Source organism: Emydura macquarii, unplaced genomic scaffold (genome assembly GCF_026122565.2).
Source record: "Emydura macquarii macquarii isolate MOO-44397 ecotype Brisbane River unplaced genomic scaffold, CSIRO-AGI_Emac_v2 contig_1146, whole genome shotgun sequence".
In the NCBI taxonomy this organism is placed as follows: domain Eukaryota; kingdom Metazoa; phylum Chordata; order Testudines; family Chelidae; genus Emydura; species Emydura macquarii.
In genome coordinates, this window is record NW_027131283.1 from 15193094 (window position 1) to 15217934 (window position 24841).

Below are 24841 nucleotides of genomic sequence, written 5' to 3' on the forward strand. Positions count from 1 at the left end.
GAGAGTGAGATCCCTGGAGGCTAACGTCCTCTAGTACACTAAATAGCTTGCATTGCTGCTGTTTATGCAATACCTTTCTCCACACTGCCCCACCAATACGCCTCAACTCTGACCTGGAGGGACTGCATGAAGACTAGTTCAATCTCTGTGCTCGCTCAGTCTTTAACATCCCTGCTGAGATTTCCAATAAGGGCATTAATGCCAATAGTGATTTATTTAGTTATAGTTGTTCAGTTGCACATTGCTGTAGTATTTCAACAACTCACATACAATAACGATTTAATCCATATAATATCCCTATGGAGGTAGGGAAATATTACTATTTCCACTTAACAGATAGGGAACTGAAGAATAAAGAAATGAAGGAACTGTTTTTCAGATGAGTTAAGCAGCAACCGCTCTCATTGACTGGGGAATTCTTGATCTCAACACCTTTGATAAATAGGCAGTAAAGTGACTTGATCCAGGTTACACAAGAAGGCTTTGGGAGAGATGGGAACAGAACCCAGATCTCCTGAATCCCAGTCCAATAGTTTAATAAGAAGCCCATCACTGCCTTCATCTGAGCCTTTTGTGATAAGAGCATCTGTCCTGTCGGAACTAGAATCTAGTGGGAGTTGGTAGAGCTCAGCATCTCTGAAAAACTGAGGCAATTCATCTCTGTGCTATTACATCTCCTTCCCTTTTCATTTAAAAAAAGTCTGTTCTTTCACTTTGAAAAGCCATTTTTTACAACATTTTAAATTTTATCCTTTATGGGTAAGACTAAGCAGTACACATAAGGAAGCAGAACCAATTTCAGACACTGAAAATCTTGATGAGTTCATCTGTCTTTTAATCAATACTTGCATCACATCCACAGCCATCCCCATAACATACACACATAAGCCCCCACATTATGGTACACAATGACCTTTTTAATGGGTTAAGTCAGAGGCTGCTATGAGACTTTCTCTTGATCTTTTCTAGCACTTACATGGACCCTTCCCCACCCGCAAGGTGTTAATGAAAAGGCTGAGTGTTTTTGTTCATTCATTGTCTTGGGTAAATCTCTTGAAGCTATAGTACTTAATGGAACTTTACATCTTCAAAGCACCAAAGAAACAAACCTGAGAGTACCCAGGGTTACTGTACAGTAACTCTGAATTTCATCACTGATGTTTGAGTAAACAAAGTAATCTCAGCCTTAAAATTACATTTCTATGTAGATTTGGGTTTGGTTTTTTAACTAATTATAATGGTTGGTTGTGATATCAGGAACTTTAACTCCAGTATAAGTTGGAGTGCCTCATACCATACATTAGCAAATGCACTATGGAATTTAGGGCCCTAATGGAAATGACCATGACACTGAGATTTTCCCCCCCTTATGATTCCATTAAAAAAAATCCAGCACATTTTGGTCAAGTGTTTGCATAAAACGGGAAGGGGCAGCTCCTCAGCCGAAGTAAATTGGCATAGTACCACTGAAGACAACTGTTTTCCATTTTAAAATATTTCAAGTGTGTACTTTTATTCCTAAATGTAAACATCTATATTTAAAAAAACTACAAAATGAATTGCACAACACTTTAATTTGTATGGATGAAGACTAAAACTTTATTCTTTAGTCATTTTATTGTGGCTGGATTTTATAGTTTGTTACGTAGCTGAGCCATAGTACCTTCAACCTTCTCTGAATATCTTTGATTTTGTGGATTTCAGTCAAACATTTAGCAATGCTTTAATATGCTTTTGTAAATTACCTGTGATGGAGTGAAGCCAGACATGTGGAAAGCTGAAAAGACAAGTGGCAACTCAGCCTTCAGCAACATCTCAATGTAGTGAGCACTGCAAAAATAGACTGGATGGATGCCAGATTCTGCTGTGTCAATAGGCAGGTGTACCTGAGCAACAAAGCAACGACAAATAATAATTGTTACTTACTATGGAAGAAAATGTATGATTTTACTTTAAAAGACATTACTAAGTAAGTAAATATGGTTTGGTAGCAAAAACAGGAGAAAACGGTGGTAATGTGTGTGGAAAACTGTAAAGAGGGAAACGGCTACAAAAATGTTTAACAGCTATTTCTCTCAGTCGACAGCCCAATTCCTTATTACACATATGTTTTAATGTATGTTACTTTTGTGAGTTGGAGGAGTGAGATTTTCCTCCCCCATCCGTTGCCCAAGTAGACACAGAGACTGTTATTTTTTATATGGAGGGAGCAGGGAATAGGAGAGGGTTTCTTTTTGCAATTTTATACAATGGGTGGAGAACTGGATCAAGCTATTATGATGTGCCCAGGTGTGGTGTGTGTGTGTACGTGGAGGGGAATATATATATGGAGGATATGAGTGAAGTTCTATTTGAAAGGGAGAGGGGATTGAGAGGTTACCAATGTGAAATGTTCTGAGTAGATGGGTGTTTGTAAATGATGTGTTTTGGCTTGGTGAAGATGTGCATTCCTTTGAACTTTTCCTTCTTTCTCCTTTGAGTCCTGGGTCACAGGAGATTGTGTGTGTACTACAACTTCTCACTCAGTACAGGTGAGACCTCTGCTGGGGTTAGGACTTATGCAACTGGAATGTGATGGGGGTAGAGGTGGGTTCTGGATTGTACATGTCTATCCTTTGGGGGATAAAATCAACATTTAATATGAGGATTGTTAGCCTAAAACTGCCTTATACTTTTGCCTGGAAGGTGCAAATTTAAACTTAGCTGTGACCTTATCCCTTTCATGGTCAATATAAAGTGATTGAGATCATTGCTGTGTGAGGTAGTTGATTTGGAAGATAAGCATGGGAAACTATTTCTGGGCACTAGGTGTTCTCATATTTTTATTGTGACAGACAAAGGAAAATTAGTAGGAGACCTTAAAACCAGATGTAAGCCTGCTTATTACTGGTCTGGTTTTTTTATTTTGGCGGAAATGGGGTCCTCATCTCCAGAGCACAGGACAATGAATGGAAGGAGCTCCTACCATTCAGTCCATGTTGTTTAATGTTGCTAAGGCTATCACAATATACAATATAATCATGGATAAGGCCCTCAGCTTTACTTGTATAACCAAGAATAAGTTGGATGCTTTAGCTGGGTTTTTATTGGCAAAGCTTTTTCCAGAAGCATACTAAATTCAGCATCAGCCCAAGAAATGGTTAGGAAAGTGATGTAACTATGCTATTTGCATCTGGAGGTGCTCTAAATTAAAAAGAAAAAAGAATCTGAGTGGGTCATGAGTCATGAGGTAGGGTTAAAAAGGTAATGTGGTATGTGGAGTATGATGCTGCACCTTTTATTTCTCATCCAAATTGATTTAATTCTTCTCTGGTTTGGTGTTAAGAGTCATAAAGGAGAATAAGTCTGGAAGGCTCCAACACCTATAGTGAAGATAGTTGCTCTGGGCTAGTGCAGGGTATTATTGATGTCACCAGAATATTTGAATCACCCCAGATAGTTTCAGGCTCTTGCTTCATTGGTGTACATGCTCTAGGCCTTGTTTTTGGTCTCAGGTTAGTGATTTGGATGGGGAGAGAGATTTAAATCATTGTCATAATCCAATTACCAAACTTTCTCAGTTTGAAGTGAGAGTTCCTGTTGGCATAGAAGACCTATGTCATGGGTCCTCACACAGAGTATTGGATTTCTCTAAGGGAGAAAGCTATTTAGTGAATGACCTACTGTCTATGGACTAATAGGATAATAATTATAATATGTGTTTGATCATCAAAAAAGTAGCAATTGCATTTTTATTCCTATATGTCCTCTTCAACTGTAATCTTGGTATATAAAGATCTTGGCCTGGAAACACTCAAACATTTTTAATTCTGAGAGGTTTCCTATATATTTTGTGGATAACATTAATCAGATTCAGAGTGGTATTCCTGTACACAGAAGCTGGCAAACACAAAACCTTCAAAGTTGCATACAGTTTAAGACCAGAAGGGACCAGTAGACCTTCAGGTCTGACCTCATATATCACAGGCCATTAAATTTCACCCAGTTACCCATGTATTGAGCCCAATAACTTGAATGTCTGACTAAAGAACAATTTGCATTTGAGTAAAACTTATCTTCCAGAAAGGTATCTAGTCTTGATATGAAGATGTCAAGAGATGTCCTTCATAGTTTGTTCCAGTGGTTAATCACCCTCACTGTTAAAAAATTGTGTCTAACTTCTAATTTGATTTTTTCTGGCTTCAACTTCCAGCCATCTGTTTTTTTTTGCACCCTTCTCTGATAGATTAAAAAGCGCTAGCACACAGTAGTTTCTCCTCATGGAGGTACTTATACACTGTAATTAAGTCACCTCTCAAACTTCTTTCTGATTAGCTAAACAGACTGAATTCTTGAAGCCTTTCATTATAAGGTATTTTTTCCAGCCCTCAAATAATTTTTGTGGCTCTTTTCTGAACATGCTCCAATTTTTCAACATCCTTTTAAAAATGTGGACACCACTATTCCAATATCAGTCTCACCAGTGCCAAATACAAAGGTAAAATAATTTCTCTACTCCTACTCATTGTTCCCCTGTTGATATATCCAAGGATCAGAATAACCTTTTTTGCTACAGCATTGCAATGGGAACTCATATTGACCCCTAAATCCTTTTCAGAGGCCTTGCTTTCAGGATACAGTCCCTCATTCTGCAGTTATGACCTGCATTCCTTCTTTCTAGATGTATAACTTCACATTTGGCTGTATTAAAACACATTTTGTTTGACTGAGCCCACCTTACCAAACTATCCAGATTATTCTGTATGAATGCCATGTTCTCATCATTTACCAGTCCACCAATCTTTGTGTCATCCACAAATTTTACATTTACTTCCAAATCACTGATCAAAAGTGGCAGGCCTAGTACCAAACTCTATGGAACCCCATTAAGAGCACCCCCTGCTGACAACAATTTTTGGAAATGTCAATCAGCCAGTTCTTAATCCATTTAACATATGCTCTATTCAAACAGTATATTTGCTCTTTTTTTTTAATCAGAATTTTGTGTGGTATGAAATCAATCACTGTACAAAAGTCTAAGTATATTACAACTATGCTTTCAACTTATGAACCAAACTTGTAATCACATCAAAGAATGAAATCAGGTTTGTTTGACAAGATCTGTATTCTATAAAACCATGTTGACCAGCATTAATTATATTCCTGTCCTTTAATTCTTTATCAGTTAAATCCCATACCAATTTTTCCATTATTTTGTCCGGGATTGATATCAGGCGCTAGCTTATAGTCACCTACATCATCCCACTTGACCTTCCTGAATACTGGCACAACATTAGCACTCTTCTGGTCTTCTGCAATTTCCTTAGTATTACAACATTTATTAAAAATTAACATCAGTAGGCTAGAGATCTCCGCCAACTCTTTTAGGACTCTTGGGTGCAAGTTATCTCTGGCTGAATTTTGTCCATTTTAACTTATGAATGATCAAGATGTACTGCAGGGAACTTCAGACTGCAATCTTCCATGCGGACTCCGGTCTCATCTCATCTTAGATTCATGTTCAAGAAATCATTTCTTGCTACTAGCAGTCTTGCAGGCTTTTGTCTTTAATACATAGTGTTCAATCCTGAATTTTCTTTCTAAGAATCTTAATTCCCATCTTTAACTTCCCATTTTAGGGATGGTTTTGGAGAAAGCTGTAACAGGGCAACTCTTGTCACCTAGTGTTTTAGTTGGTGATCTCTACGGGTTGCCAAGAGCTTTGGTGATCAGATTGTGGACTCACGCAGGAGTGCATGGGATTGCAGTCTAGTGGTTGGACAACTGCTCATCCACCAAAAGGGTCCTTTTTGCAGTATTCTTTTTTGTCAGCTCTTCTTTATACTGCAGAAATATGGCAATTGGGAAGTTAGTGAGATAATTTGCAATGTTTTCAATGTCCACTTAGCCGGAAACTTCCCTGACTACTGCACCAAGGAAACATGTCAGCCAAACTGGCCCGTTCTCGCTTGGGGGAAGGTATCAAACTTCTCAGTATGGAGGATGGTCAGAACAAAAAGATTCACAAAATGAAGTCAACCTTCTCAGTGCTGACTATGGCTAACTGTTTAATTAACACCAGTTACAGAACCTGTCAAAGTGCAATACTTAACCAAACAAAAGAGTTTTTAAAAAATAGATGACATAATTTAACAAAGGATGAAAATTATGGAGCTTGTGTAACTAGCCTGATTGAAATACCAGCCATTTGAAATATGGAAACATTCAATACTTGGTCAGTACTTATGTTTCTAATTATTGAAAGCATTTTAGTATTTTTTCTGTACAACACTGATATTTTGTGCCTTTTAATGCTTTTATAATACAACAAAGCTAATAATCAAAACAGTGAACTTGCACAGTGCAATAATGATAAAAAGGCCACTGTATAGTATCTTCTGCCTACACAAAGAATTTAGCACTACTAATAAAGTTTATTTTATTGCCAACTTTAAAATTCAATAACACTGCATTATCATCAGTCTTCCTGTTATTTCATTGCCTTTAAACAAGTATTTGAACAAATGTCAAATCTATAATTTTCTGAGGGAATTTTTAAGGAACAAGCCTTCAGTTAGAGAGTGTTAATTAAAAGTTAATAAATTAAAAAACAACAACTCAGTGAAACTGATAAACATTCCTTTTAAAAATTTCAATGCCACCTTTAAAAAGAAAAAGCTTTTTAAGTCTTACAGAAACACACAGTCTTGGCATCCAGAGAAATGCTGAGATAAGAAGACTGGAAAACCGATGAAGAAATGTTAATGTCTTCTCTTTGTCTCCTGACATTATCAGAAATACAGAAGACGCAAACCAGTCATAGCCAGCATAACCTCTCTGCAGACAACCTGTAGGAAAACGTTAAGGAACTCTGACAAACAACAAACTATTGCTGGCATACAAACATGTTACTTTTCTCCTAGGAACAAAGAATCAGTTAAATAAAAAAAAAAATCAGGTACTTTTAAAAAACTAGACTCTGAACGTTAATAATAATGCAAACAGAACAATGTCAAGATGTGTAGACCAAGGGTCTTACTGCAGCAACTCCAGTGTTGCATCAGTATAGCTACACTGAAGATGGTTTCTTGAACATAAAAAATCCTTTAAAGTTAAATCAGTATAAAACTGGAGAAAAATTCACTGTGGTGAATTAATTCAATTTCTAGGAGTCTATCTAATTTTCTTTTCTGCAAAGTCCACATCATTCTTCTATGCCCCCTGGAAAAACAAAAACACCAAAACCAAAACCTAGGTGCTTGAATGCTTATTTAAAGTTAACACCAGTAGTACAAGGCCGATAAGTACTTTTATAACAGTAAACAAATGTGTGCATGAATAAAGAGGAGGGTGGAAAAAAATTTCAGTTAGGAAACAGGTTTTAGCTTCCAAACTTCCAAGGAGATATACAACAATAGTAAACATAACAAAATGAAAGGCCTTAAAAATGAAGAATATTTTGCCAAGGTCCTTAAACATTTTATAAAATTATAAACCAAACACATTACAAGGTAGGATAGCCTGTCAAAGGATATTTTTGTTTTGCCTTTTATACTATAAAGTAAAATACACAATTATATGAAAAATTTTAGAACATCAAAACTTTAGTGCAAATCAAATTATAATTACTGATGACTAAATGTTCAACATTATTAATATTATCATCATCAGTATTACAGAAGCAACTAGGAGACATAATGAGGATCAGAGCTCATTGCTCTGGGCACTGAACAAGCATATAGAAAGACATGATTCTGCCCTGAACAACTTAAAATCAAAACAGACAAGACATACAAGCGAGTTTAATAATCAAATGAAAGGGAAGGATGAGGGTTACAGTTGAAGATCATATAGTTATTCTGTCAAGCACACATTTTGATGATATAAAGGTTTCATAGTGATGGATGTTTCTTTTGTGTGTTTACAAAATATAATGAAAAATACTATCTAGTCTGCTCCACCACCAGGAATTCAAACAATAAGATAACTGAAAAATTGTTTTGACAGTTCACCTGCCACTGCTGTCTTGGTCAAGCTAACTCATGTAATCAAGAAAGGATACGAAGTGAGGACTTTACAGATGTTTGCTGTTGTTTCAGAAATTTGTCACAGTGCATTAACACCAGACACAGATCATTTTCAGCATCATCTTTCAGCAAATTTAAATATTTCCCATACCTAATAAAATAAAGTTTAAACAAACTTAAATACTTAAGTTTAAAATATAAGTAAAACATAAAATGTTTATTATTTAAAAACAAGAACACATTTTATTGGATGCATTTAAGATAGTCCTAGGGTTTCTAAAAAAGTTAAGAACTAATAGAACTAAATGTAATTAGGCATATACTGTAGTGAGGGCAGATGCCTCAATCTGTTGACAGTTTGGGAAGCAACTGGTGAACTGGTCTAGATTTTATTGAAGGAGCACAGCAGACATTTGTTACTAAGGTTTGCAACCTATCCTAGCAGTCTTATTATATTCTCAACTGTCTCTGGACATTTAGGTTGCAGCAGTTGCCGATATCGTTTTTTTTTTTTTTTTTCCAAACTGCACTTTGCTAGAAGGCTGCAACCGTTTCTTTCAGACACAGACCTTATTTCTATTATCCATGTCTTTATCATTTCAAGATAAGATTATTGCAAAGTCGTACAGATGAGGTTATTCTTTAAGAACATTTGAAAATTTAGGTCTCAAACCTGCATGCACTTATGCAATCTTACTCAAATGAGCTCGTCTATTTATTTTGATAGGATAACACACATGTTTAAAGTTAAGCATGGGTTTGATCTTTTGCAAGGTTGAGGTTTGAAATTCCTATAGGAAGTGGTGTAGAAATTTTCTAAACAAAGTAATGTCAGTTTGGGTGTTAGCTGGACTGCAGATAAACACATCTGCAAACCATTCTTTTTAACTCCTTTTTTTGTTTGTGAATATCCTATTATTTTATCTACTGATGCACAATATATATTATTCTTGCACATCGTTATATTTATCATTAATATCTAAATTCTGATGTTAGTAATTATACTTAATGATAAAAATAAATCTAGGTGGAATTACAAACAGCTTGTAGAACTAGAGCTACAAGAACTACATTCCATTACTTTATCCTTCATCCTGGCCCCACCATTTAGGAGCAAACTGATACTAGTAAATGGCATATTACTAAACTTAGTTAAGCATAGAAGCATTTAGAAAATCAACATTGGGGAAAAAATACATAGCTTGTGAAAATGTGATGCTGTTTCATGATGCTCCTGGGAAGAAATAATCTTCCACTTTCTGGTCAGATGGACTCCATCATTGGATTAACCTAGCAAGGATTCACTAACCTAGCAAGGAAGGCTTTAAACTACATTCAAAGGGGACAGGTGAGAAAAGCCCACAGATAGGTATTAAAAAGGTGACCATGACGGAGGGCTGGAAGTTGTGGAGAAAAAGGTAAATTACAACAGGGTCATCAGAGCAACAAGAGGGATTACAGTGGGGGAATCTGCTCAAAATTATAGGTTATTATACACAAATGCAAGAAGTATGGGAATAAACAGGAAAACTGGAAGTCTCAGTACACAAGCTAAATTATGACTTAACTGGCATCATAGAGACACGGTGGGAATGTTAGTATAGAAGGAAATAAATTGTCCTAAGACAGACATGCAGATAAAAAAAAAGGAGGTGGTGGTGCTTTATAGCTCAAGAATATATAAACTTGTTCTAAGATCCAGGAGGAGGTGAGAGGCAGACCATTTGAAAAGCTCTGGGTGAAGATAAAAAGGGGGAGAACAGGGGTGGCACAGCAGGGATCTACTATTGACTCCAAATCAGGAGGGGGAGGTAGATGAAACATTTCTAGAACAAATAAAAGAAATATTCAAAACACAAGACCTGGTAGAAATGGGGGACTTTAACTATCCCGATGTCTGTTGGCAAAGTAATATGGCAAAACACAAAATTTCTAGATTCTTGAAATGTACTGGAGACAACTTCTTGTTTTAGAAGGTGGGGAAAGCAACTGAGGGTTGCCATTTTAGACTGGTTCTGAATAACTGATTGTAAATCTGAAGGTGGAAGGCAGTTCGGGTGAAAGTGATCATGAAATGATAGATTTCATGGTTCTACAGGAAGGAAAGAGTGAAAGCAGTACAATGGATTTCAGAAAAGCAGATGTAACAAATGCAGAAAACTGGTAGGTAAGATCCCATGAGAAGAAAATCTCAGGAAAAAAGGAGTTCAGAAAAGCTGGCACTTTGTTAAAGAGACAACATTAAAGGCACAAGAGCGAACTATTCCAATGTGAAAGAAAGAAGGGAAGAATAGTAACAGGCCAATATGGTGCATCAGGAGTTCTATAATTACCTGAAAATCAAATAGGAATCCAAAAAGTGTAAACATGGACAAATTGCTAAGGACAAATACAAAATAATAGTGCAAGCATGTAGGAGCAAAATCAGACGGGCTAAAACACAAAATAAGTTGCACCGAATAGCAATACACATAACAGTCATAAGAAGAGGTTCTATAAATACATGAGGAGCAAGTGGAAGATGAAAATGAAGGAAAGTGCAGGTCCACTACTTGGTAAGGAAGGAGAACTTGTAACGGATGACATCAAGAAGGCTGAAGTTTTATAAACATACTTTATAACCATATTCTGAAGATGGGCATCTATTTTGTTTCACTTTTCACTAAAAAGGTTAATTATGACCAGATGCTTAACACAATTAATATCAACAACAAGAAGAAAGGAACACAAGCAAGAATCAGGAAAGAACAGATTCAAGAATATTTAGATAAATTAAATGCAGTTAAGTCAGCAGGGTCTGATAAAATTCACCTTAGGGTTCCTTAAGGAACTAGATGAAGCAATCTCAGAATCATTAGTTCTAGATTATCTTTGAGACTTCATGATAGACAGTTGAAGTCACAGATGACTGCAAAAAGGCAAACATAATACATATCCAATAAAAAGGGGATCAAAGATGACCCAAGGAATTATAGTCCAGTTGGCCTAACTTTGACACCTGAAAAGATATTGCAAGAAATTATTTAAAAAATCAGTTTGTAAGCACCTAGATGATTACAGGGCTATTATTACTATTATACCCAACATGGTTTTGTCAAGAACAAATCAACCTAATTTTCTTTTAGACAAGATTCCTGGCCTAGTGGATGCGTGGAAGCAGTAGACATTATATATCTTGATTTTAGAAAAGCTTTTGAAACAGTCCCAACATGACAGTCTCATAAGCAAATTACATAAATGTGGTTTAGATGAAATTACTGTATGGTGGGTGCATAACTGGTTGAAAAACATACTCAAAGAGTAGTTATCAGTGATTTTTTGTCAAACTGGGATGAAGTTTCTAGTGGGGACTTGCAGTGAGTTTGTCCTGGTTCTGGTAGTATTCAACATCTTCATTAACTACTTGGATAATGGAGTGGAAAATATGCTTATAAAATTTGCAGATGACATCAAACAGGGAAGGGTTGCAAATACTTTGGTGGACAGGATTAGAATTCAAAAAGACCCTTACAAATTGAAGAATTGGTCTGAAATCAACAAGATGAAATTCAATAAAGACAAGTGCAAAGTAGTGCACACTTTGGAAGGAGAAATCAAATGCACAAATACAAAATGGGGAATAAGTGGCTAGAAGACAGAAGCACTGCTGAAAAGGATCTGGGGTTATAATGGATCACAAATTTAACATAAACGAACAGTGTCGTGCAATTTTGAAAAAGGCTAATATTATTGGAGTGTATTACTGGAGTGTATCAACTGAAGACATGGAAGGTAATTATCCGGCTCTACTTGGCACCAGTGAGCCCTACCCTGGAGTACTGTGTCCAGCTTGAGACTTTAGAAAAGATTGGGTAAATTGGAGAGAGTCCAGAGGAGAGCAATAAACATGATAAAAAGTTTAGAAAACTTGATCCTTCAGGAAAGGTTAAAAAAATTGGGCATATTTAGTCTTAAGAAACAAAGACTGACAGGGAACCATGGACAACAGTCTTCAAATTAAAGGTTATTATAAAGAGGACAGTGATCAACTGTTCTCCAAATCTACTGAAGGTAGAGGACAAGGAATAATCTGCTTAATCTGCAGCAAGGGAGATTTAGGTTAAATATTAGGAAAATATTTCTAATAGAAGGATAGTTAAACATGGAATAGGCTTATAAGGGAGGTTGTGGAATCTCCATTGTTGGAGACCTTTAAGAACAGGTTAGACAAGCACGTGCCAAGGATGTTCTGGGTATACTTGGCCTTGCCTCAGGGCAGGGAGATGGACTAGATGACGTCTGGAGAGCCTTTCCAGCCCTGTATTTCTACGATTCTATAATGTAAGTTTAGCTGTAAATCTTGCTAAACAAGTTGCAATTAGCCTTTAGAACAATGAATAATAACCTACTTAATTTGTTGCAGATAAATTAATCATGTACTAATACCTTTTTCATCTTTAAAGTAAGAATTCATTTGCTCAGAGATGATCTTTAGATTTAAATGGTACAAAACACTGAGTTGATGGATTAAATATCATTAAAGTCATTGCAAAGAAATCAAACAAACTCTAGAAACACACAAGGGAAATATTTTAATACAATTTACCTGACTGTCAATTTAATGCCAAGCTGTTGCACAGATGAAAGGCTTTCATTCTTCACATTTGCATCAGCAGCTAAAAACAAAAGAAAAAAGATACAAATATGTAAATCATGATTTTAATTGAAAACTGATGCAAGTAATATTTTTACATATATTAATGCCAAATTCAGAGCATTGTTTTGGATCTGAAGTGCTGTCAGTAATCTCTGCAAAGATTGTTACAGGAAACTACATACAACTGAACCCTCTGATTTTTAGAAAAAAGACATTTGAAAACAAAAAGCAATTATGTGCATTTTTCTCATGGTCACCAACAGGCTTCAGCACAACCAGAACAAGCAACCAGTTTGGGGCCCTACTCGTTGATATCCCCATTCTTAGCATAGCATCCGCTCTCTGGCAAATTAAAGAGACAAAACTGTAACTTTTGGTCCAATTCCCTTCCTTCTAGCAGCTTGGGATCTCACAAGCTGTAAAGTCAACCATGTTTGAGTACACTGTGTTGTAAATCTCATCAAAGTCATCATAAATATTGAACTGAAAGGGACCTAAAAATGCGTTCATTTACTGATCTGTATGATTGTAACGTATGCATCTAGTTTATGCACTTTATATTGAATTAAAGAGATGTAAAGTAGAGCAAAAAACTAATAAATCTGGTGCATTAAACCTAAGCAACCTCTATAAATGCTATTTTATCACACATTTAAGTCCTAAATGCAAACAACCTAACAAAAGGATATTCTCTCACACATCCATTATAATAAAAACAAGTGTAGATTCTGCAGCAAACAATTAGCATGTAATAAATGTTCTGAGTTGGCATGGTTAAAGGTCTAACTAGTTCTAATTTTTATGTTCTAGTTTAATTTCTGGTCCTGGCCAGAAAGTGCTAAAAAATTTACACTAAGCTATTTTTGTCATCTATCTAGTGCAGGGGTGGGGAACCTCCGGCCCAAGGGCCGGATCCGGCCCGCGAAAGAATTTGATCCGGCCCGCGGGCGGGCGGGAAGTGCACGCCGCCGAAACCCTGCCGCCGAAACCCTGCCGCCGTCTGCCCATTTTCGGCGGCGGCGGGAGCTCGGAGGCGGTTACTGGCCCACGGCACCCCGCGGACACTGTAAAACCACACCGCCGAAAAGGCGGTGGCATTTCGGCGGCGAGGGGGTGGAGTCGGCGGCGGCGCGGTTCCGTGGGGGGGGCGGGCAGTTCCTGCCGCCGAAACCCTGCCGCCGTTTGCCCCTTTTCGGCGGCGATGGGGGGAAATTCGGCGGCGGAATCGGCGACATGGCCCGCGAATGAAGGTAGGAATATCAAAATGGCCCTTGGCAGGGAAAAGGTTCCCCACCCCTGATCTAGTGAATGGCATGATTCTGTTAAAATATGTGATTGATTTTCACATTAACAACATATATTTCAGCAGAAACCAAAATATATCATTTTTCTGGTATGTAAGTGATAATTATGTGACAGATCAGATCACTTTCTAATTTGATGAGTATTTTCTCCCATCCCACTTGAACAGGCATAAGAAATCAAACTAAAAGAGCTACTAGGTACCAATTCAAGTGAGCTCTCAAGTTTTCTTGTTTGCATACAAGCTATGGATACTATTGGACTAAAGATAAAATATTTACAAGCTAGGGGAGGAGAAGCCCTGGCTAGAAGGTAAAACCCTCCGCTTGGATCAGAGGAAATAGATCAAAATGTTATTGAAAGAGTGAATTTAAAAACACAATACAGGAAAATTACATTTGACAAAGAAGAGATACAGTTCAACAGTAGAACAGTGAAAAGAAAACACAAGCTGTGCATGAAAACATTAGTAAGAAAAAAACATCAAAGAATTAGGGTGGTTAGAAACTGACATTGTCCATCTCAGAAATACCATTTATAGGTAAGAAAAATAATTTGTTTCCTGAGCAAGACAAGGTAATTTTCTAATGGGCTCTAAATACCAAACTCACAACAATAGGGAGGAATTATTTTTCCAAGCACAGAACTTAGAATGCCTCCTGTAACTAGAGGCTTGTATGAAAGACTAACTGCAGCTTTATAGATTTGTTAAAAGGAAGCATTTCTTCACTGAAGGTAAGAGGGTGGAATACTCTCCTAGTAGAGTAAGCTTTGCTCCCCACCAAGAAAGACTGATGCTGAGCAGCGCAGGAATCATCATTTTGCATTCTGATTGCTCTGGTTAATGCTTTCTCCCTTTTAAACAATTATCATAGTCTCCCTGAACCTAAACTCCTGATTTTTTTTTAAATGTGAACTTTCATGACCTTTCATTAAAGGAAAGGAGTGCATTTTTCAGTTTCTCAAATGCCTTGGTGGACAAAGAGCAATATCATCATCAGCAGAAAAGCCTCCACTTTCAGGCACCCCGGTTTAGACCTATTGGATTTCTTATAGGGAACAAACTATCCATGACACAAAAAGTTTGTTTCACCTAAGTGCCTCAGATACTTGAATAACCACATTGATACCATCATAAGCAGCTGCGTTGGAAAAGAACGCGTGCTTCTGTTCCAAGCTCTGCTCACTAGAGACACTAAAAGGAGAGGCCACTCATAGCAGATTGTGCAGATGTACAAAATATGATTATGTATACTTCTGTTAGGCTCCTCAGACTTGGCACTCCGTCACTGGGCTTCAGAATCACCCTGGGCTCTTTGAGTTAGGCTCTTAAGTTGTCCTCCAGAGACTTGGATGCCCTACTAGGGCGTGCTGGGCTCGGATACCCTCCTGAGTTCTGTTCCTTGGGTTACACTGGGGAAAGAGGGGGAAGGGAAGGGAGGATGTGCTCCTAAGCACCACCAACTTGTAGTGTCAACATTAGAAATTATTCACAGTAGATAGTGCAGATCTTCGAAGTACAAACCTCCCTCTTCTTCCTTACAAACCTTGATCAGAAGTAAAATAATTAACAATTCAAATTTTCATTATCATTGCTGGGTACTTGAGCTAAAACCGATGGAAATGAATGGGGCAGTTCACATCTCTGAGAGCTACTGTTTCAAATTGACTGTAGAGTGAGTCAGGCATCACTGCACTGGTTTACATTCAGTTCACATTTTTCATTTTTTCTTTGAAATTGAAAGGGATAGAGAATTACAATATTCGGGAGCACCTGGTGGCAGCTAGAACAGGGTGAACCAGGCATGAGCGGACTGTGATTAACGATTAATTCAGTCCTGGCTATACTTCCTACAATGGCACCAGAGAAGTGTTGGAGGCCCAGTACAATTTGAGTTGCTTGACCACTGTCCTACAGGCCTAGCATAGTTTCAGTTGCTTGCTTGGCTATTCTGACCCCTGTAGCATGACATCTTCCAGTTGGCAGAGATTGAATAACCTTATAGATGTCTCAGTTTCTGCATAGCACGGCACATAATATAACAAAATACAGATACTGTATGCTTGCAGCTGCAGATAGATACCAGTGATGATAACAAGAAGTTATCCTTGAACGTCTGGGGGTGCACTGTTTTTTTGCCAAGGGACACACTTTTACTCCGCCCTTCCTATCACCAGATGTTATTTTGATGACCCCAGTTATTATGGTGAGAATGGAATGTAATTAAGGGTGGAAACCCAATGTAGGTAATTAGCATATATGATAATGAAAGAGAGATCATTAGGTGAAGGTTGTTTATGGAAGGGTATAAGTAGCCACCACTTAGACAAAGGGGGGTGCTCCATCAACACCTGACTCAACAGGAGGTATTGCCGGTTGGACCAGAGGATGCAGACTCCCTAGTGGGGCCCCTGAAGAAAGCCTTTCCTGTACACAGCCTTCTGAGTGACTGCTTAGCTCTTCAGGCTTAGTGAGCATGATATATTGTAGTTAATTTTAGGCTTTGTATCTAACTAGTATATTTATAGAAAACCTTGCACATTAAACCTTATTGATCTGCAAATCGGGCGTACCGTGTCTCACTGTTATCCACACTGATCACAAAGTGTCCAGAATCAACAAGAAGGAAATTGCAAAGCAGTCTCTGGGCCAATGGAAAATCTTCCCCTGTAATGGGGTGAAACTCATTTGGCTGGTTGTGATAGCATTAGGACCAGAATCTGCCAATGGTACTGTGAAAAAATGACTGCATTACAGCCCACAATCTGAGACACTTTTTCAATTTTACCATAGTGAGTTGTTGTTATTGTCTACTTGGTATTCAAAGAACATAATTGATTTAATTGATTTTAGTTGCCTTTTATTCTCCACTGTAATAATTCCTTAGTTGCTGGAAAATATTTTTCTCTTTATCATTTTCCCTTTATATTTTTTCTGCATTTTGTATTAAGATAAAATTAACGTGGGGTTCAGATTTGATAACAATTCAACATTATATAGTACCTTGTCAAGCAAAAAAACCTCTTGCTTTTGTGCACCAGCATATCTGATGTAATCATAAATGTTGTAGAAAGTAAGAACCTAAGACACAAGGCCTACTATGATGGGCCAGGGCCTGAGGCCTGAGCTAAGGCAGCAGTTAAGCCCTGTTATTATTAAGCAAAGTTAGCAGAAATCACAAGAACAGAGCTGGTATTGCAGAAATACAAATTGCTAAAGAAATGCTAGGCACAGAACACGCAAGCACATGCCAAAACATCCTAATACAAGATGATAATATGATAGAGGTGTTTTAAACAAAGCATTCTGTATAAATAAAGGGTCAGAGGGTGGCAACTACACATGTCAGAGAGGCATACGGAAACAAACATATTAACTTACAAATGGATTTTAATAAAAGGACAGGTATCAGGCTGAAGCCTTGTCTAATGAGAAGTGAATTGTATGTTCTGCTTAAATGATTACTCTCAGAAGGCTTATGCAATCACAGATTATTGAATTTGGGCAGTGGTCTCTGTATATTCTCACTTGTAGGGTGCACCTTCTGTGCTGCTGTGTGGAGTAAAAGCTAGCACAAATGTTCACTCCCCACTACCTTCCACAGCCTCAAAGGTGGGAAAATGTTGCTCCAGCAATGGAAAGAAATCCTTGGGGCCACTTTAAGCATTGATCCCTTTTCCCTCCCTCTCCTCATGGGCTTGAAGTGAAGGAACGATCCTTAGATGAGTGGCAACACTAGGGCGCAGCTGTGTGCACCCAAAGTGAGGATTAAAATCCCTTTACCTTTCCACAACTTACTTCAAAAGTTCCTTCTCATTCCTTTGTTACAGTCCTTGGGTAGGCCTCTTCTGAGACCCTTTCCTAGTCTCCTGAGAACACCTGTTTCAAGTGGTAGGCTCATGCCTCCACTTCTTTTTAGAGTAGGTCTCTGCAATCCAACCACTGTCCAGTGCTTCTCCAGTTTACACCTCCCTGGATGCTAAATGTAGTACCTAGTATGTTCAGGTGGGGTTGGACCCAAAATTCTACTTCAGGAGCCTATGCTCAGTAATAGTATCTGGCGAAACAGAGCAATTTCCCTCAAATAAAGTGCGATTTATTTAATCAAAATGGTACACAGAGCTTAGAGGAGTAGGTTTAAAATAACAGACACCCATACGCATATTATCTTACCTACGCTTGTCATTTCCCTCAAACTCCTAGATAATCACAGCAGTGCCTTGGTGCTCCTCCATTCTCTCTGGGCACCAAGTTACAGCTTGCTTGTTGCAGACTCTGATTCTCAGGCAATCTCTGTGTCAGCCTCCAGCATGCTGACTCTCTCTCTCTGCCAACTTGCAGCTGAGCCGACTAGTTCCCCCACACCTCTGTCCCTGAGGTACCTTTTAAGAGATTTCTCGGTGTCTTTTGATCTCTCTCTTCTCTGTCTTGGCCAAACATCCCTGTCACCATAGTTGAGTCTCATGGTTCTAAACCTGACTAATGCATTTGAGGTGATGTTCTCTGGGCCATTGCTTTATTCTTCTTGCCTCGTTCCTTAATAATCCCCTCTTTACAGCCTTCTTGGAGTGGACTATATGCTTTAAGGCAGGTAAAAGTATCAAACTGAACAGGGAAGTGGGGTTATACATAATATTAATAAGAAATAATAGACATTTTCCTAATGTATCACACCTTGCAATTTGAGTAGGGCCAGATTTTCTGGACCTAACTGTTGGAATCACACTAGTCATGCTTTTGGGGCTGTGAAGGAATTTTTTCCCTCACTGTCAGATTGGCCTGTTCAGAGTGTGGTCTTTTCCACCTTCCTCTCAGAACCCCAGAAACTAGGTTGGGTTGTTAGGAGTTCATGCTGTCACAATTTGGTAAATGTCTGGTGCAGATTCATGTGTAATGGGGGTCCAGTTCCCTGATAAACAGAAATTGTAATTAATATTATAGGAGGGCATCCCCCCAAAATAGGAGTGGGTTTTGGGGCTTGAGGCTCCCAATGTCTGGTACAGCAAGAGACCACATCTTTCCTCCATTGTCTCAAGCCCCAGTATGAAGGGAGAACCAGTTGTGTCCCAGCATCTTTAATGGAACCAAGTTCAGGGCTTGCAGGGGAGGGGCTGGGGGCAGCTCTCCCCCAAGTATATGACTCATGAAAGGAAAGGTGACTCAGAGTGGATGAGATATTACTAGCTAATTTCTCAGATGTATTAAGTTAATAAAGCAGTGGCTTTCCATATTCCTTGTGTCTTCCCTTGTCTTCCTTTGGTGTCTGGGACAAATCTAACTTGTAAATAACCTTTTTCAATGGCCTAGAATCAATCTATCTAAACAACCCAAAGAAACAACTGCAACAAATATAAACAATCTAAATGGTTGAAATCTAGATCTGGTTGAAAAAAAAGACTTCCTGGGCACAGAGCAAAGGTCCCTATGCTGGCAGCTAGCCATGAAAAGGAAGCATATACCCTCTATTTAACATGCCTCTTGAAAGCTCATCTCCTGGATTGTTCTTCTTACCATGCCTTCACACCTCAAGCCCAAGTTATGAAACTTGAAGTTATGAATGTTGTGCATGCACAGCACATTTGTAATGATATCTTGATATTTAACAGCTATCTACCAACCAGACTAACTGAGTTGTGTAGAGGACAAGCAGATCAGTTAAAATGCATATTGAATGACAGAATATTCTGTAGGTTCAAGGATTTATATCTGTTTGCAGGGACATAATTAGGTCTAATCTACACTACAAAACATGTTGTATCCATGTCATGCAACTATTGTGTTGTAACCAAGTTCCTCCTTCTCTCTGTTATATTTGTATGTTTGGATACAAAAAGCTCTAAAGCCCAACAGAATGTGGTGAAGTGATTTTTTTTTCACTAGATATAAAACGTAGCATCTTGTATCCTGCATTTGGACTCTAGGAATATGTAAGAACCAGAAAACAAAACAGGACAATTGTACAAAAAATGCTTTTCATCATAACTATCTAAAAATCAATTAAATTACTTCCTCCCTTGTGTGACTTTTTAATTAAGAGGACACTAAGGCGATGTCCCCACTTATTGTGGAGTGTTGAGTGCAGGCATGCGTGTGTAGCTATATGCCACAGTGAAACGTTCCAGGAGTGGGAAAAGGCTCTGGCAGTTCCCTGCTGTCGGAGCCTATCAGTGCAGAAGGGAAAATCTCTGGCAGGGAGGAGGTAGTAGGGAAAGTCTTCAGGAGGAGGGAAGTAATGGGGAAGGCTTCCTGCTGCCAGAGCCTTTCCCCCACTGCCACCTTTCTTCGCTGGTGGAGCCTTTCACTGTGGGAGGGAAAGGCTTTGACAGTGGGTATGCAACGGGATACTACACAGTTAAAATAGAGTGTAAGTGTGGGAAGCACTACTTGAACATGTAAAAAAGACATATAGGGTACATACAATAAAGGTTCAGGCGTGTATGGCACTCTATTCGCCAAGCTGTGCCTCACCCTCTATGCTGCTATTTATACCTGAGCTAGCTGGGCATGCAGTGTCTGTACCCTACATGCCACTATAACTGCAGATGGAGCCTTTGAGCCAAATTATATCTGTTCCTGAGCATGCAGGAGAGGGAGAGGTACAAGGCATTGGAAATCACTTCCTCAACCCAGTGTATCTATGAAGGAGGCAGCCATAATGAGGTTGCTTGTACTTCCTGCATGTAAGGAGAGGCTGCTAGAGCTAATTGCACATTCCAAGGGGGGTATGTCTGGCTGGGGGTTGGGCTGGGAAGTCAGCATTGGGAGAAAGGGAAAACTCCATCTTTTCTAGAGGAATAGGAAGTAGTTATGTCAAGAGTGGGTCTCCCTTCCTCCTGTAGATGTAATATCTCCCCCTCCACCACCATTGCAGTTTCCCATTTCTTGCCCTGCTCAGTGGCCACTTGCAGTCAGAGCCATGGTTTAGCTCTAGATTATTCATTTTTTTTAAGTCAGAGGAAAAATAAAAGCAAATAGGAAAGTACCAGTGGCAGGAAATGGATAGAGAGAATTAATTAATTTTGAATGCCCATACTATGTGTGCATGTGCTCTCATCTGAGTACATTTTCAATTTTGATAATAGAAAGTTAACATCAGTTAAGGTTTGTGTTGCTGTTCATAATTAAGCACTGCAACTGCATAAAGATTTATCTGTTATTTTTTCTTCTTTTATCTTTAAAGGGATAACATCCCAAACTAATTTGATTTTTTCCAGATTTGCAAATTTTACAATAGATTGAAATCCTGAGGGAGTCCACAACAGATGGATGATTGTGTTATTCTAATTTCAGCTACCTAAGGGTGTAGAAAGCTGTCATTTTTTAAAAGGATAATCAATTTCTTATTTCAAGGAACATGATAAACACTGAATATCTATGCAATGGACTGAAATTAATTTTATATAAATCATAGCTCCTCTTTATTCAAATTAAACATCTGGCTTCTATTAAAGCCTCTGTTGTTCAAGAGACTGTTCAAGCTCAAAGGAGTGATGTCAGAGGAAGGATGGAACATACCACCATATGTCAGATGCTCTGTGAACTTCTTTGGAGGTGGGGTTAGGATAGGTGTTTGGGAAGACATGTGGTCCTAAAATCTACTTATATATTACTGGTTAAATATTATGTAGTAATTCTGGTGGAAGGTCTATCTTACTATGTTTTTATTTCTGTAGGTTGACTGGTTTGTTTTTGTTTTGGGTTGATTCTTTTTATAACAGCCCCTCCATGTAAAACATGGGCTAATTCTGAATAATGCACTAGCTGGTAAAAAAGAAGCCATTCCTTATTTTTGTATTAAATATTAATATTTATAAGAATTGGTTGAGATTGCATAAACAGGCCTAGTGAAGGAAAGACATCATGTAACACAAATAATACAATTAGTCTTTGTCAAGAATCAGTTGTCCCCTTTCTTAGAAAAATCCTCCCATTAGACCCACTGATAGAGGATCTTGGAAAGGTTGGGTATTAAAGGCGTCATTCATAATCAGATCAATCAGAGAGTGACAAACCTGTCATCCAAAGAGATAAGGAAGCTCAGTTTTTAGAATGGTCATGAGTTTCTATCTTTCTTTCATTATTTTGCCACTGGAACCTAACACTTACATTTGGTCTGGAAACAGAAGTTCTGATTCCCATTTCATTCTGCACTGAAACAAAAACAAGTTCCAAACCTTGAAAGCTTTCAAGAAATAGAATTGTTTTCCAGTTGGCCCTATTCATTTCACAACATATAAGAGGAAAACGGTTTATCTTTAGTTTCTGCCCTTACGTGTATTCATGTAATTTCAAACTCCTGTATCTCCCATTACTAGGTTCTTCATAATCATAATAAATATATTTGTTTTATGAGCTAGACTAAGTGGAGGACTTTATACAGAGCAAGAATAAGAAATCTAATAAAATGAGTGTTATCACTGTTTGTGACAATGAAACAGATAAAACTTATCTCCCTGTTGAAAAGAGATTGATAAGAACTAATAATTTATGGATTAATGAAATCTCAAAGGGCCTGTTACCTTTAACCAGAGTAATGTCAAGGAACAACATAATGTACACTGAAACATTTGTTTTGAGAACTGGACATTCTACCATGTTCCAAAAATGTGTGTACAACTTTGCTTTGTTTATAAGAATGTTTGGGTTAAAATACTACTGGAAAACTCTGAAAAGGGCTGCCATGCAGCCTGGGTTGTTTACCATGGAAAGAGAAAGTGTAAAACCCAAGGTAACCCTGAAAGGAGGTTTTATCAGTTTTGTTCTGTTGCTGTATTGATCCTTTCTTTACTTTTCTCTGTTCTAAGTAAGGAGGCCAATGGGTATAAAGCCTACTGAACGTTGAAGCCTGGTGTTTTCCAAGCCTAACATATATCTAACATGTATCCAAGTATCTGCAGCCCGAGCTCTGGAACCCTCTCATCTTGCAGGGTTCTACAGCCCAAGGTCTAGGCTGAGACCAAAGGTCTACACCACAATTAAATAGCCCCTTACCCAATCCCTGCAAGTCTGAGTCAGAGATTTTTAATGACAGAGTAAATGGGCCAGGTTTTCTAGATGTACAAATGTCACAACTCTGAATTCTGATACATATATAGCCCTGTAGGGACAAAAGGTAAATTTTATACCACTAGATAGTGGGTTGAATCCCACCTTTTGCAACAGGATCTAGCACTTGCATCTAACTCTGGAAGATCATCAGATAGAGAACTTTAAAATCATGATTTGTTGATCTAGAAACATTATTTCAATTTATGTTTAGAAATATTTTACATTTTTTAGTTTTTAAAACTCACTCTCTGAGCCCAGCACAGTTGATCACATGGTAAATAAGTGATATATTTATTAATCTGGACTGATGGTTACAATTTTCAAAAGTACCTAAATCTCTTAGGAGGCTATGCTCCATTCATTTTCAATAGGATACAGGCACTTTTGAAAATTTTACCTCATATAGCTCACTTATGAATAACAACTACCCAAAGCTCACAAAAAATACATGGAGCTGGGCAGATAATGGTAATTCCATTTCATGGAGGATTTAAAGATCTTAAAATTTGGCTTTGCTCTGATTTGGAATAAAACCAAAACATTTCAAAATTCTTTGAGAAACAGTTCTCCAACCAGTTCTCCCAGAAGCCCTGGCTCCAGGGCTGTCTGGGTGGGTTCTGTCAGAATTTAAGCAAAATTGAACCATTTCTGCAACATATTTAGATTTTGACAACTTGGCAAATTCAGATAAAAAATTATTTAAATTTTTCTGACCAGCTCTCAACCAACCCTTATGCTAGCCTACATATTTTGTGGTGATATAAATGCTGTTAATCTGCAGACCGGGTGATACATTTTATTTATCCTGTATCTTTGACTAACTCACCTGCATTCTGCTCACTAATCTATATGCATCAATATTTTTTCAAACATTAAACATTCTGAGTAGTTTCCAAGAGCTGCAGTTAAACAAAAATCATCCCCTCCTTTCAAAAATAAAAGCCTTTCATCCTCCACAAAGTTCTCTCTATGAATTTGGACTGAGGTCCAAGGTGGAAACGTCTCACAGGAAACAGATTTAAGGAAAAATATGTCCTGATCTAATTGGGATAGAAACAGCAGCTTAAGATCATTCAAAAGGGGAAGATTAACAGCTTTCCAAAGGGACACAAAATATTTCCTCCTAGTACTGAGAAAATTGAATTATAAAGTCTTGACATTTTAATGTATAAGAAAGTTAGTTTGAGTCATTCTTAGAGTTCTTTAAAGTAGGTTAATTGTATTTTTTCTTCCCTGATACATGTAGATGGACTCATAATGGTCTGCATTAAAAAATAGCCCTCACAATTAAAAAAAAAAAAAAAAAAAAAAACTACAGTAGAACCTCAAAGATAGGAACACCAGAGTTATCAACCAACCAATCAACCAAACACCATGTGAAACCGGAGGTAAACAATCAGGCAGCAGCAGAGGGGGAAAAGATAAAGCAAATATCTGTACTATACTGTGTCTGTATTGCATCTTAGACATGCAGAACAGAAGCAGCCTGGGGTCTGCACTGTTTCCTATAAGCCAAGGGTGCTGTTCCCCCTCACCCCCCACTACCCTACCCCCTGGGACAGGGAGGCTGTTTTCACCACCACCCACTGTCAGGAGGGTCAATCCAGAGCTGGAGATAGAAGCTGCCACAGGAAGCTACTGAGTTGCTGTTGTTGCAGTCAAAATCTGCCCTGGATCTGGAGTGCAGGAGCTGTGTTCTGTAGAAGTTTTAAAGGGCTAAAGCTTTGCCTGTGGCTGCACTCCTGGATCCTGCCAGCACCTCTGGGAATGCAAGGGAATGGGAGGGAAGGGCGCTGGCAGCAGGCTGGCACAAACCAACTGCCGTGTGCTGCCTCTGGAGCCTGGCGA

At 38.3% G+C, this 24841-nt stretch overlaps 1 protein-coding gene across 4 annotated transcripts in view; it reads right to left on the minus strand.

Moving 5' to 3' along the window:
• Positions 1-24841, minus strand: part of TBC1D32 (TBC1 domain family member 32) — a 158911-nt gene that overhangs the window by 17022 nt on the left and 117048 nt on the right. For 3 of the 4 annotated variants that reach the window (XM_067546666.1, XM_067546668.1, XM_067546667.1), the window contains exons 29-32: positions 12592-12661; positions 8042-8157; positions 6673-6827; positions 1746-1886 (exon numbers count right to left, since the gene is read on the minus strand). In XM_067546666.1, the coding sequence (XP_067402767.1) occupies positions 1746-1886; positions 6673-6827; positions 8042-8157; positions 12592-12661 (482 nt within the window). Of the gene's footprint in view, positions 1-1745; positions 1887-6672; positions 6828-8041; positions 8158-12591; positions 12662-24841 lie in introns of those variants that run through there. The other variant, XR_010919439.1, reaches the window with a different exon arrangement.